Source organism: Fundulus heteroclitus, chromosome 11, assembly GCF_011125445.2.
Source record: "Fundulus heteroclitus isolate FHET01 chromosome 11, MU-UCD_Fhet_4.1, whole genome shotgun sequence".
Lineage (NCBI taxonomy): Eukaryota > Metazoa > Chordata > Actinopteri > Cyprinodontiformes > Fundulidae > Fundulus > Fundulus heteroclitus.
In genome coordinates, this window is record NC_046371.1 from 15,882,930 (window position 1) to 15,896,638 (window position 13,709).

The 13,709-nt window shown below is 37.2% G+C and overlaps 1 protein-coding gene across 1 annotated transcript; it reads right to left on the minus strand.

Annotated features, from left to right (window-relative positions):
- Positions 1-610: 610 nt before the first annotated feature.
- Positions 611-11,114, minus strand: vtnb (vitronectin b). Its single transcript, XM_036142957.1, has 8 exons — positions 10,777-11,114; positions 9,399-9,515; positions 9,096-9,317; positions 7,122-7,261; positions 4,788-4,944; positions 4,076-4,234; positions 2,691-3,020; positions 611-2,568 (listed from the first exon to the last, which is right to left on the minus strand). The coding sequence occupies exons 1-8, from the start codon at positions 10,838-10,840 to the stop codon at positions 2,432-2,434; spliced, it is 1,326 nt and encodes a 441-aa protein (XP_035998850.1). The 5' UTR covers positions 10,841-11,114; the 3' UTR covers positions 611-2,431.
- Positions 11,115-13,709: the final 2,595 nt, after the last annotated feature.

Consider the following 13,709-nt stretch of genomic DNA (forward strand, 5'->3'; position numbering starts at 1 on the left):
TTGTAATATTACGAGTTCATTTTCGTATCACTTTGGCTTCATTCTCCTGACTTTATTCTCGTAAAGAATAAAAATAATTAAAAGAATCTAACCTGGCCCTATTACTCCAGGACTGAAATAGTTCTGCAAACTATGACTATTCTGGAAATGTTTCCCCTTAATTCTCATAATATGACGTGTTTCTCATAATATTACCACTTTTGTCTTGTTTTTTTTTTTTCACTTTATTGTCCTAGGACTTTTTTCCCCCTGATATTAGTAACTTTCTCTTTAATGCTCCTCCAAAACGTCTGTTCCTAATCTGTTACTATACCAGAACTTAAAAGGTTCTATAGCGACACGGTTTATTTTATGAAATAAAACCGTTATAAAACGGTTTTATTTAATAAATAAAGGAAATCTACTGAAAACTTCAGCGCAAAATAAGAATATTATATATATATATATATATATATATATATATATATATATATATATATATATATATATATATATATATATATATATACATAGGCTACATACACACACACACACCACACGAGTACAGCTAGTTTTGTAGTTTAGCAAAAAAGAAAAAAAAAAGAACAAAGATGAAAAAATATTTAAAATCCCATGTTACAATTTTTTTATTACAGTGATGAAAGCAAAGATTTAAAACTATAGCAATTTAAATCGGAAAAAAACAATAACAAATGGAGACGGTGCTCAGTAGTTACAGTTTTTATTTCATGCAAAGTATTTTCTGAACATATTTTGTCCACCAGAGGGCACCAGTAGCCTACAGCACGACAACGTTTATTCTAGCAGAACGTAAAATAAAGTAAATCTCCGCAGGGGTCATATATAATTGCGTGACAGAGGTGATGTAAGCGCATAACACTAACTGTAAAAATGTATCTGAGGATTTAAACTTTAAAAGCTACGCAGATTTGGTGAGAACATGCATCAAGGATGCAACTTCTATGGTTAAAGACAAAACTGAGTTATGTATGTGTATGGAATCACCCAGAAAACTAATATTTAAAGGGATGACTCAGGATTTTTTTTCTCTTTTTTTGCGGCGGGGTTATATCAAAAGTTGTATCTGGAAAAGAAAAATTTCACAACGTTAAAATTAGGTAAAAACTCCAGATCAGTTGGGCCTAGATTCTCAAGCGAAATTCTATACAGGGAGGGGCAGAGACCAAACCGGACCTCTTTCTGGCTTTAAACAACTCCAGTCTCAAAAATGTCATAGCAACTCATGTTAAGGGCTTTTAGGAACCTGTGACTGAAATCGCATTTATATCATATTAAAGTTGCATAAGTGCACACTTTTTTTTCCATACCCTAACACACAATCTTTATTTATAAAGTACTTTAAAACAACCACAGCTGAATGAAAAAGTTGCACATAACTGCATCGCCGACTAAATTCGTACATTAAAAGAGAATAATTATTATTATTTTTTATTGGACCACAAAAATAGAAATTATTGCAATCAAACAAATGGGAACACACCGAGTCTGGGGTTGAAAGCCAAAGAATAAAAACAGGTTTTAAAGACAGGCAGTGAAGTACAGGAGCCTCTTTTTCTGTACAGTGGTAGGTTACGTTATGTTGAGGAGCAACACTAGATTCAGCTGTTCAGCTGACCTGACAGATCGAGAAGATAAGGTCAAAGACGCTTGGAGGGTTACGAAGGGGCAAGATCTTTAAAACATTTAGAAACAAATATATAAAATTTAAAATACACTCTAAAATAACCAGGCTGCCACGGAGTGAGGCCACACCGGTTGGCCTCACTCCATGGCAGTGGAGGAACACATTGGTGGAACAACCACATCCTGCCTCCACTTCCTGAGCGGAAATGCAAATATGACAGCAATTGACTTCTTTTGCATAAAACTCTCTGATTGTTTTGGAACTAGAGCTTTTTTTTTTTCAGGATGATATAGAAGACATGTTTCGATCTTGCCCACCTCCAGGTCTAGCTGTCAGCCTCAGGATTTAGGTCCAGCTGATCTGCATTTGTATTAAATGAAAACGACGATGCGAGAGATATCTAGAGTAGATCTTCACTTGTTACCACCTTGAACCTTGCTTCACAAAAACCTGAAGTATCCCTTTAAAGCGGGGGGCGTCAAGCTGCAGTCCTCGAGGGCCTCTGTCCTGCAACTTTGAGATGTAACCCTGGTCCAACACACCCAAATTAAATGGCTACGTAACTATTTTTAAAAAAAATTTTTATTCAGATGTTCAGAAAGACACCGGAGTTTGACACCTTTGCTTTAAAGTGTAATTCATCATAGTAAGCCTCAGCACATGGACACGAGGGGCGTAAAGTATAAATGCAGTAACATCAAACACGTTCTGGATTATTACTGGGCTCAGGTTCGTCGTTACGTAGAGATGTAATAAAAACACGCTGCGGACGTGTCTTCAGCCGGCCTATTTTTTCTCTGCCCTGGACGGATCAGTTGGGACCTCGTGTTCGCAGCCCAGCCAGTACTTTGCAATGGATCTTGGGTAAGGAGGGCTGACGCGGTCCACGCGTTTCGTCCGCAGGGACACTCTGTAGTACTTATCTGTCAACGTGAACAGGACGGAAACGGACAAGCCAAGAAAGAGTTTAAGGGAGGAGGTGCAAAAAAAAAAAATTAACAGACCTACTGAAGTAGCGTAAGAAAACGACTTCCTGTAATCTTACCTTTCTTGAAAAAGTAGACATTTTGAACAGGGACGCTTTGGTACTCCTGCACCGTAGCTACTTCAGGTATGTCGCCGTAGTCCTGGCCAAAGTCGAACAAATCGTCAAACAACCACGTGTCATCAAACACGTAGCGGCTGTGCCTTCTGCGCTGGGGGCCCCGTCTCCTGCTGGGCCTCTTCCTCCGCCCTCTGCTCCGTTGCCTCACTGGTGGAGAAGGTAACGTGGGATTGGGACTGAGAGAAACCTTCCCTACCATGGCAGCATCCACAGGGGGGCTGAAGCCCTGCCAGTCCCTCACGGTGAGTTTGGGGCTGGTGTCGTGATTGTCTGGAGGAAGAGGAAGGGATATTTTGGTCCATATTAACATGATAGCATCTTGCAGTTGCTGCAGAGTTTTGTCCTGTCCACTGTATCACAAAGATGTACTACTGGATTGATATCCGTTGACTGTTGTACAATAACATCGCAGATGAAATTGGGACTAATTGCACAAGTCCAATTTATCATTATCCAACTTCAATGAGGCTGTGTGTATTTTTGGTATTTTTTGTCATCTAATTTAGGATTCCACATGGTTTATCATCTCAAACCAGCCTGTGCGTCCTTCACGGCTCCCTGTGACATCAACAGTTTTCTTTTTTCCGTACAACAGACTAGATGCTCTTTCCCCCCTAAAACAATTTTCTGCAAACTCAAGATATAGTTGTAAGTAAAAGTTCAGCAAATCAGCAGAAATACTACACTGCGACAGACTGGTGAGCTGTCTGGGGCGTAACCCCCGCCTGGGGATCCTGCAAGGACAAGAGGGGCACGGACCTGTCTGAAACCAGCAATCATGCAACGTTCAAAGTCCTTTCTACCTCATGGTAGATGCTCGGTTTGAACTTCAGGAAATAGTCTTCACCCCGTCTAGATGTGTAATGCACTGAATACCTGCAATGTCATTGACTGCTCCACCATTTGTCTGAGCAAGCAGCAAAAAAAAAAAAAAAAAAAGCTGTACCTAATAAATTGGCCGGTGAGTGTAAACCTCCAGACATTTTAAATAAGTTAGAACGTGTGTTCTGATGAAGCTCCTCTGCCAGATTAAAAGCATCCTTTGAAATAACAACCTTTAAGCAGGTATTAAACATACTTTTCCTTAAGTCCAAATTTCTTCATTAGAAAGGTGGAGTTATTTTTAATATTGTGATGTAATATTGTAATATTAAATGTGCTTTTGTTAGCTGTAGACAGAAAATCATCCTGATTGATAGAAATAATGTCTGGAAAGCATCGGTCTATATATAACGGATTTACTTAGTGAATAGAGTTACTGAAATAAATGTATTCTCATGTGCTGAATATGACTATAAGGGAGCACAGCTCTATGTGGGTCTTACAAAAGTTTCCAAAAAGATCCGTGAAGAGGTTCTCCAATGGCTGATCGCAGAACAGGTCTGTGTATCGTGTGAACAGAACGGATGGAGAGGTTCTGCTCATGAAGACGCACTCTTCATGGGACGGCTGGTGCTTGAACTCATACTGGTAATATTTATCGCCTGAAAAAAACAAACAGAGTACTCTTAAAATGTATTTATTTGCTATTTAATGCATGAAATGAACAACACGGACATATTTTTATATAAATCAATTTTTTTTTCTCTGTCTTTGCAATCTTTTTGTAGTTGAGAAGAGGAAAATCTTTTGCTACTGAGGCGCCCCCTGGTGTCCAATTGAAATACTGTAAATAACCATTTACACCAAATTCAGAATCAGACATACTGTACTTTAATAATCCCAGAGGGAAATTACTTTTGTTACACGCTCCAGATATACAAACATTTTTATATATATATTCACAACATTCCACCAAAGTAATATAAATTTATACATATATAAGTCAATATATATATATATATATATATATATATATATATATATACATTCAAACCCAGAGGGATCAAAATTTACGCCTGCCCTCCCTATTCTTCCAAAGGTTATCCTAGCAAGTCTGAGCATCTGCTTAAGATACCAACATGTTTAGTAGCGCACCATGCGGCCCTGTTGATATTTTAAATGCTGCCAAACAGCCACTCATCCCACTGCAGATACCTTTAAAAAAGTAGGCCTTTTCTTTTCCTCTGTGACTTGGTGCAGGTACAGCAAATGCCGCATCCAGATTATCTGGGATGCCTTCAAAGCCGACGGAAATCTCCCTCGGATAGTCCTCATCTAAGACGTCCCCGTCAAATCTCCAGTACCGGTTGCCCTTGGACACAAAATATGCAGAGCAAAATGATGTGAACTTTGAGGACACTGATTTCCTCACTGTGGTTGTATGAGGAGTTTTTATAGAGTACAAAGTCTACAAACTATGCCTATTAATTTTTGTCTGTATAACACAAAGAAAACCTCCCTGAAAATATCCATGAATCAAAATGCTAGTTCCTGTCTCTCACTGCTAAACTATTTCTATTATCTAATATCTATTTCTGTTTCTAAAGCATTTCATGTGTATGAGTAGGTATCTCTACATGTATCCACACCATTTCATAATTAATTTTCGTTAAAAACTATTTTTTGTTTATATATATATATTTCATCACTTCACAAATAGAAACTTCAGTGATTTTATTGGAGTTTTTGTTTGGCAGACAAGCACAAAGAAGCATGTGATTACTAAGTGGAAGTAAAATCATGAAAGTCCTTAAGGTTTACATCAAATAAAAATCAGAAAAATGTAGTGAACATTTACAATTAACCCTTCAAAGTATGCCGGTGCAGTGGTGAATTGATTCCTGTCTGGAATCCAACTTTCTGTGAGTCAGAGGTGAATATTAGTGAACAAACGGCATCAATGAGCTCAGCTGACCGGGAGAAGTTTAAGTCAGGTTTAGGTTACAAAACAAAAATTACTCACGGGGCGCAGAGATCTACGGCTCAGTGAGACACAACAGGATAGCTATTAGTCACACGCTCCACAAATCGAGCTGACTTTTATACGAAAGTGGTTACAACAAGAAACCAGTTGTAGAAAGAAAGCGCTCAGAAGTGTGGTGAAAATTTGCCCCAACCCTTACTTACTGTATAAGGGAGCTGGCAAACATGTGGAAGAAGGTGGTCTGCTTCAGATGACCAGACCGTTGTGGGGCTATTGGTGGCCTAAAGGCTAGAAGAAAGTGTTTCCATTCTGAGAATCAGGTCTGAACCCTGCAGACTGCCACTATATGGGTCCCTGAGTAAAACTCTTAGGCACAGATAATTCCCCATGCACTGTAAAAGCTGCACACTGCTACCTAAGGGATGGATTAAATGCAGAAGACAAATTTCGATGGAACTTACGATTGCAAAGATTTCTTCTTCTTTGAGCTTTAAATTTTACTTGTATAACAGAAAGCTATCACTGCTCATCAACCTGAATGTATGTGAGGCACGGTGGTGGCAGAATCATGCTGTGGGGATGCTTTTCTTTAGGGATTCGCAATTTTGTGTTAGCCTATCTAATAAAATCCTTAATAAAACACAACTTTGTGGTTGTAACATGACATATGCTGTAGGACATTATGTGTGCTATGCTTGAAAAAATTCCAGACTTAAAACAATATATGGAACTGAAAGTATTTCGATTAGCTAACTTGTTTTTAAATTCACGCATTTATTCAAAGTTATACTGGACAGAGAGATCTCGATGACCTTTAGATACAAACTTTCTAAGAAAACCACCTTTAGATTCCCAGGTCAATAAGGAGCAAGCAGGTTATTCTGGGAAAATCTGAAATCATATTCTGGATATATTAACAAATCCTACTTTATGAGGGGGATATTTTCTCACATCTTTCTGTAAACTGACTGCTGTCTTTTACTCCAACATGAATATTGTATTTTTTATTTGAATATGCCATATTATCAAACAATATTTGTGCATATTTTTCTTTTTCCCCTTTCTGATAAATTGTTTCTCTTTTGCTTTAGAACCTCAATTTAATTTAGCTTTTTTGCTCATATTACATAATAGACAGTGTAAGTCTGTGTTTTTGCCACCGTCACGTCCAAATTTCCTCATTGTGAAAAATTACCGGCATTACTGTTGTTTCTATTCTATTCTATTGTATTCGAGTATATTCTATTCTTTCTAACAAGTAATATTTTAATTGACTTTTTTATTGTTATGATTAAAATGGTTTGAAAGTCCAACACAGGAAACTGCTTGCATCCATACCTCATAAAACTGATGCTGAATTTTAATTCCAGTAATCCACTCTTTAGCAGAAAAAATCTCTTAATCTCTTGTGCAATTAAATTGTATTAAAAATAGATTGATTATAAAGATTACATTATAATCAAGCTATGACTGAATGATTGGTTGTTCAAAACTGTTTTCCCAGCTTTTCTTAAAGTTCGAAGCAAACTCCCCAGAGAACCGACACGGCCTGCAGCAGTTCCCACCTTAAAGATGTACGATTTTCCCTGGCAGTTGATGCGGGTGAACGCAGCGCTGATGGGTCCCGGGATCCCCCACACCTGCTCGATGAGTTTAGGGTAGCCAGGAAGAATCGACTTGTCATCCAGCTCAAAGAAATATTCACCTGGGCGAGATGAGACCAACTATAAGACTTAAAAAAAAAAAAACATATTTCAACAGTCCCAATCTGTTGCTCATCTCCTGGAAATAACACTTAATGATGCTTAGAGATGAAGTGCTATGAAAATCATATATACATATAAACAACCAAAAAAAAACTAATTGGCATGTGTGTGCAGGGTATCAATGCTATTTTGCTACAATTTATTTTCATATATTTTATATGCCTTAAATGAACAAGAAATTGTCTCAATTTGTACACCTACATGAGTTAATGTAAGTTCATGAAACAAACAAACAAACAAACAAACAACAAAGACTATTTAATAAAGTGCTCAGATTATCAAGGTAGTCAGAGTTATTAAGAGAGTTAATTTTTGTTGCAGCCAAAATGAAATGCATCCTATTTACAGTGTTTAATAGTTTCGACAGGGACCCATTTGGGGACGGAGGGTTTTGTGTTCTGTGCATGCAGTGTACATGTAAGTTTTAAGTCAGGTGGTCATTTTTTAACTTTGACCTGTCCCATTACACTTTGGAAAATCACACAGAGGCAAAACATGTTAACTGGCTATAAGGATCCGATTGGCTCCCAGGGTCTCTGGAGTGTAAATTAGAATAAACAAAGAGTAAAGTTTACATGTGATTAAAGACAAAACTGAAACATCAGGGTTATCTCACAAATGTAATAATTTAGACCAATAAAGCTTCCAATTATAAGTGCTGAGATGTATTTAAAATACGACGTCTAAGAGGGGGTATATGGGCTATTAATGACGTCTGACTTTGCAGTAAAGTCCCAAACCATTCGGCAAATTTATGTTTAAGATAATCTTTCAGTATGTTTCTTCTGACTGGATGCAATATTAATGTTCTGAGTAGCCCAGTCAGAGTCCTGACTTTAACCTGAGTTTTAAATTAGGTGTGATGGAAGAGAATCCTCTCAACATCTCATTATCAGAGATAAACCATGAAAATACCAGTGTGAACATGGAAATAGCTACTCAGCAATTAGAAGTAGCTTTTTTCACAATGATAACTGAGAATGGTTTAAATTCAATTCAATTAGATTCAATTTTATTTATATAGCGCCAATTCATGAAACATGTCATCTCGAGGCACTTTACAAAGTCAAAATCAGTCAGATTATACAGATTGGTCAAACATTTCCTATATAAGGGAACCAGTTGATTGCTTCAAAGTCCCGACAAGCAGCATTCACTCCTGAAGAAGCGTAGAGCCACAGGGAGAGTTGTCTGCATTGTCCATGGCTTTGCAGCAATCCCTCATACTGAGCAAGCATGAAGCGACAGTGGGAAGAAAAACTCCCCATTAACAGGAAGGAAAACCTCCAGCAGAACCGGGCTCAGTATGAACGGTCATCTGCCTCGACCGACTGGGGGTTACAGAAGACAGAACAGAGACACAAAAAGAGAGACAAAAAAGCACAGAAGCACACATTGATCTAGTAATCTGTTCTACATTAGATGGTAGTAGCGGGTGAGCCGTCTTCTCTGGATGATGTCACAGTTAACAGAACGTTAAACAATTTTGCATTATTGGAAGCGCAAATAAAAACACATTATTTTTTTAATTGATACTCCTTTTACGTTATTATCTCTTGAGAGATGTTTATTTTCCATCCAGATGTTACATCTGGATGGAAAATAAATCTGCCAGGGGTATGAATAATTTTGGGCTTAACTGTACGACAATTTATCTTGAAATCAGGCCCACTCAGCTTCTCGAAAACTGACGTTCTCCATTTTTTGCCGTGAACCCTCACAGAAACGAAGTGTTGAAGGACAGCTGAACTCTTTTTCTCGTCTAGAGTTTACCTCTGAATGCATAGATGGAGCCGTTCTTCAGCTGCAAGAAGGCATCAAAAGGTCGGCCGCTGCAGGGCGCCGCGTTGGGGTCAGCGGTTGGCGAGGACCCATGCGTGGTGTTGGGCGGGGGGGTCAGAGAGGAGGGGACTGTCGGTGCGACCGTGTTCCCGTTCGGATCCGTCTCCATGTCGGTCATCTCCTCCGCTTCGTCAAACGCGTCCCCTCGAGAAACTTGGGGCAGAATACTTAGTCAGAATACGTAGTCAGACATGACGCCGGTTGATTTGAATAATGACCTTATTTGGCACTAACCCTTTTTGGGGCAGATGGTGTTAAAATCCTCACAGCAGCTCCCATAATACACACACATCGAGTCGCACTGGCATTTTTTCTGAGGGCTGAAGGAGCCACAGCGACCCGCACAGGACTCTGTAGAGGTGCAGTTTGTTTGTTTCAGTCACAGAGTGCAGATTTGCATCAGAGTTAAACAGCAAGCATGAAATGCTCAGAGTGTTTGCTGAGGGGAAAGCACCAGTCCAACAATGTCAGGCCCTCCTATACCATCAAAGAGGTTATTTTTAAATATTAAAGGGGCAATCAGCATGACAGCTAAGAAACATCAGTATTGAAACTGTTTTTATATACTTTTATTTATCGCATAGTTCATTGATTACCTGAGTGAGGTCTATTAATACAGACGGTTGTTAATATTTGACTTTAAATAACAGATTTAACAGCTACATTAGCAAATCACATTTGCTAATGTTTGGACAAAACAATCCCAGATTTTGGGGCTGCTTTTGCTGGAATATAAAGATTTTGTTGCATATGTGGAGTGCAGAGTGTTTGTAAGCAACGTCGGAAAACTTTTTTGTTGCATATTTTTGCCAAAAATTAAAAAAACAACCCCGAAAAATGCGTTTTTACAATTTTTTTCTTGGTTTCCTCTTTTGTCTTTTCTTTTTTCGTTTTGTTTATTTTCTGTTTTAGGTTTGTTGTACCTTTAGTTTTACCATAAAGCAAACAAGCAAAGGGAATTATTAATAATGATGATTTTAGAAGCACCCACTGCTGGATGAAGGGTTATAAACATGGTAACGGTACAACAAACGTAAAACAAACTATGCAAGACATCTTTTTCAAATAATCCCCTTTGGTAAAACTATAACAACCCAGTGGGAAAAGGTCATTATTAAGGTCATTATTAAAATAATCTGTGCAATGGATCTGCATGAGTCAATGATTAGTCATTTGGACAAAACAATCCCAGATTTTGGGGCTGCTTTTGCTGGAATATAAAGATTTTGTTGCATATGTGGAGTGTAGAGTAGTTTAGAGGGCAACATCGGAAAACTTGAGTTTCTTTGTAGCATTTTTTTTTTGTTGCCAAAAATAAAAAACAACCCCAAAAGATGCTTTTTTTTACTATTTTTTTCTTGGTGTCCTCTTTTGTCTTTTCCTTTTTCGCTTTTATTTTCTGTTTTAAGTTTGTACCTTTAGTTTTACCATAAAGCAAACAAGCAAAGATAATTATTATAATAATTACTGCTGGATGAAGGGTTATAAACATAGTAAAGGTACAACAAATGTTAAACAAACAAGACATTTTTTTTTCAAATAATCCCTTTTGGTAAAACTATAACAACACAATTATTTTAGTCATAAATCAAACATCCCCTGTCAGTCTTACCTTCTGCTCCAAAAGTGGTGTCCAGTAGGAGCACCAGGCCCAGCAGAACCACTGCTGGCTTCATGGTAACTCACAGCAATCAAACTTTCAACTTAGAACCAAATAACTGCAAATAAAATGCTTTAATTTAATCAAATAACAGCCGACGGAATGAGCTTGAGCTGGGTGCCCCACTCTCTGAAGAGGGTCGATAGATATTTGGTCAGAAGCTGCGAACCCCGAGGCGTCTGCTCTCCTGATTGGTCAACACTCGGCTGCGACAATCATTAAGCTGAAATAAATGACCTCGGCCCCGTCCATCACAGATGCATCCTCCGAGCATTAATGTCCGTGTAGCCCAACGCAAAACTGTAAATAGCGTACATGGTGTGTGTGGGGTTTGTGTGTGCGGTGCACTTGTAGTTTGGAAAAAGAGCAACACGGATTTTACTTTAAACGTTGCGTAACCGCCGCAGACTTTCCATCGTATTGATCACTGGGATAAATAAACAACCAAAAAACAAACACAGGGGGTTTCTTCTACCACATTTAGCCCCAATATTACTTGTTTAGTCTCTGAAAACATGAAAACAATTTGATATAATATCAATATATATCTAGCTATATCTGTCTATATAGATATAGATAAGTATATATTGATTGAGTAGCATCTTAAAATCTTCTGGCAGATGTTTTTGATGGAGCACCATAGAGTGTGTAGAGAAAGACGGCCGCCGCTCTGACGGCTCTTCATCATTCATTGACAGACGTTTGTTACTCATTGCAAGATTTACCTACCTCTTATTTAACTGCATCAAAACTTGGCAGTCAGTGTGAGTTGCTGTTTTAAATTTAAGTTATATCAAAGACATTGCAGAGCAGGATATTCTAATCCCAATCTCATCCCTCCTGCTCCTTTAAAAAAAAAAAAAGGAAAGTCAGAAAGATTTCATGCTATTAAATCACGTGCGGCAAAAAACGCTAAAGCTTTGTGAGGCTATATTAGGATTGCATGTGGACTTTGCTTGTCAGTAAAGTCTGTGTCATTAAGTTATGCTTGGGCTCCTGCCATTTCACTAATATCTCAAAAGGAACAAAGCTTAGAAGGCACAGAAGTGCTGAGCCTCACATAATACACAAATATTCATTTTGAAATTGAAAGATAATTTCCCGGCCCATGCGATAAACTTTAATTTAAATGAATTTTTGTAATGTACGTAGCTGTTGAGTTTCATGTTGCGTTTTGTTAACACATTGCAAGTTTGGCTGTTTATTGTACAAATTGTGCTCATGCACTTTCATCGCAACACTTTTATGTCATCCACTGATCTGATTTACACAATTAATATTTTTTTTTTTTTTACCATATGGGAAGTTAACTGCAGCCTAACTATCTGATATGTAAGGACTCAGTCATGTGAGCAATAAAGAGGTGCACTAACTTTAATTCATTGATTTTTAGAAATAGACATGAATGAACTGTTGGTTCAACCATTACATGACAATTTAGTTATAAATGTATTTACAGCCGTTCCCTTTTTTTTATAATAGCTATTAATCAATAAGCAAGTCAGCTGCAGACTGGATGGCCAGCTTTGGACAATGATCCAACCTTTGACCTTTTTATTGTAAAAAGGGATGCTGTGAAACATTCACTCATAACAAATGTTTTAATTTTGTTTTAATTAGTTTTAAAATATTTTATACAATAAGATAAGAAATACCTTTTTTGTCCCACAATAGGGAAGTTAAGAGCGAGACAATGGCAAAAAACAAAGCTATAATGTCATATTAAAACAATCATTATTTCCCTTTGAGACATTTAAAAATCTCAACTATTTTCTTTCTTTCCAGACCATCACACAGTAAGCAAAAGATTTATTAATTCGACCAAGACGGTATTAAAAAGAGAAGTTTTGGGGAAAAACGAATTAAAATGAATGAATTTCCAGATAAAAGTTTTTTTATCCCAAGATGGTAACTTTAAAGAATGACTCTACATAATTGTTTTTTTGTTTGTTTTTCTATTTGATGAGGTGGTTTACTTATTTTTTTATACTGCAAGCTGCAGGTTTGATGCAAAAATCTGACAGAAATTTAAGTGAATAGCTCTAACAGGAGAGTACTTTCTCTTTTTTTTGTCCTATTATGGCCTACTAGTGCTATTTTGAGTTGTGCCGCTTTACCTTGCTCTTTCAGCAGCAGAAATCAGTGTTTTGGTTTACGGCTGTGCATTTTATGATCTCTTATCTCACATATGAAGTGTTGGAATAAGTAATTTATAAACATACACAAGACCTTGTATAAGGGAAAGCTTTGCACTGTTTTACGGCTGTTAAAAGTTGCAGTCATATTCAGAATTCGACTCTTTAAATGTTTTATTTGAGACAGTATAATCATATTTTAAGATGTTAGCCAACATAAAAGAACATTTTAAGGCGGAGTAATTCGTAAAACCTCAATTCAAATGAAAAAAAATTTTTTTTTTAAAGATACCATAGAACTTGCAGCAAAAGCTGTCATATTTCATGCACCCTAAAAGTATGATTTCTAAGTGCTAAATCATACTGCACTCACAGAATATAGTTTGAAAACATGACATTTTAACTTCTGTAAAATATATAATATTGTGAACTGTGTAAAATTTTTGTTGCTTAAAACAAATTTAAATTTCCCTGCCACAATAGAAGATACAACCTCAAACAAACGTCAAATATTTTAAAATACCACCAAATTTAGCTCTGCTCTTATATTATTTTGAGAAAAATTCTTGTTTAGACCTTTAGTTCTGATCCCAGCATTAATTTATACTGATTACATCTCCTGTTATTAATTCAGAAAATATGAGACTGGGGATTTAAAAAAACAAAATTCAGCTAATTGTCTGAACCAAAGCTAGCTGCTTAACAAACTTTTTTTAACTTTTAATGAAAAGTGTCCAGTTTATACTGGTC

Coding starts and splice junctions, on each gene's coding strand:
- vtnb (XM_036142957.1), bottom strand. CDS start 10,840: ATGAAGCCAGCAGTGGTTCTGCTGGGCCTGGTGCTCCTACTGGACACC. Junction 4,235..4,787: donor AAAGGCCTACTTTTTTAAAG/GTATCTGCAGTG, acceptor TGTTTTTTTCAG/GCGATAAATATTACCAGTAT. Junction 3,021..4,075: donor GGATCTTTTTGGAAACTTTT/GTAAGACCCACA, acceptor CTCTTCCTCCAG/ACAATCACGACACCAGCCCC.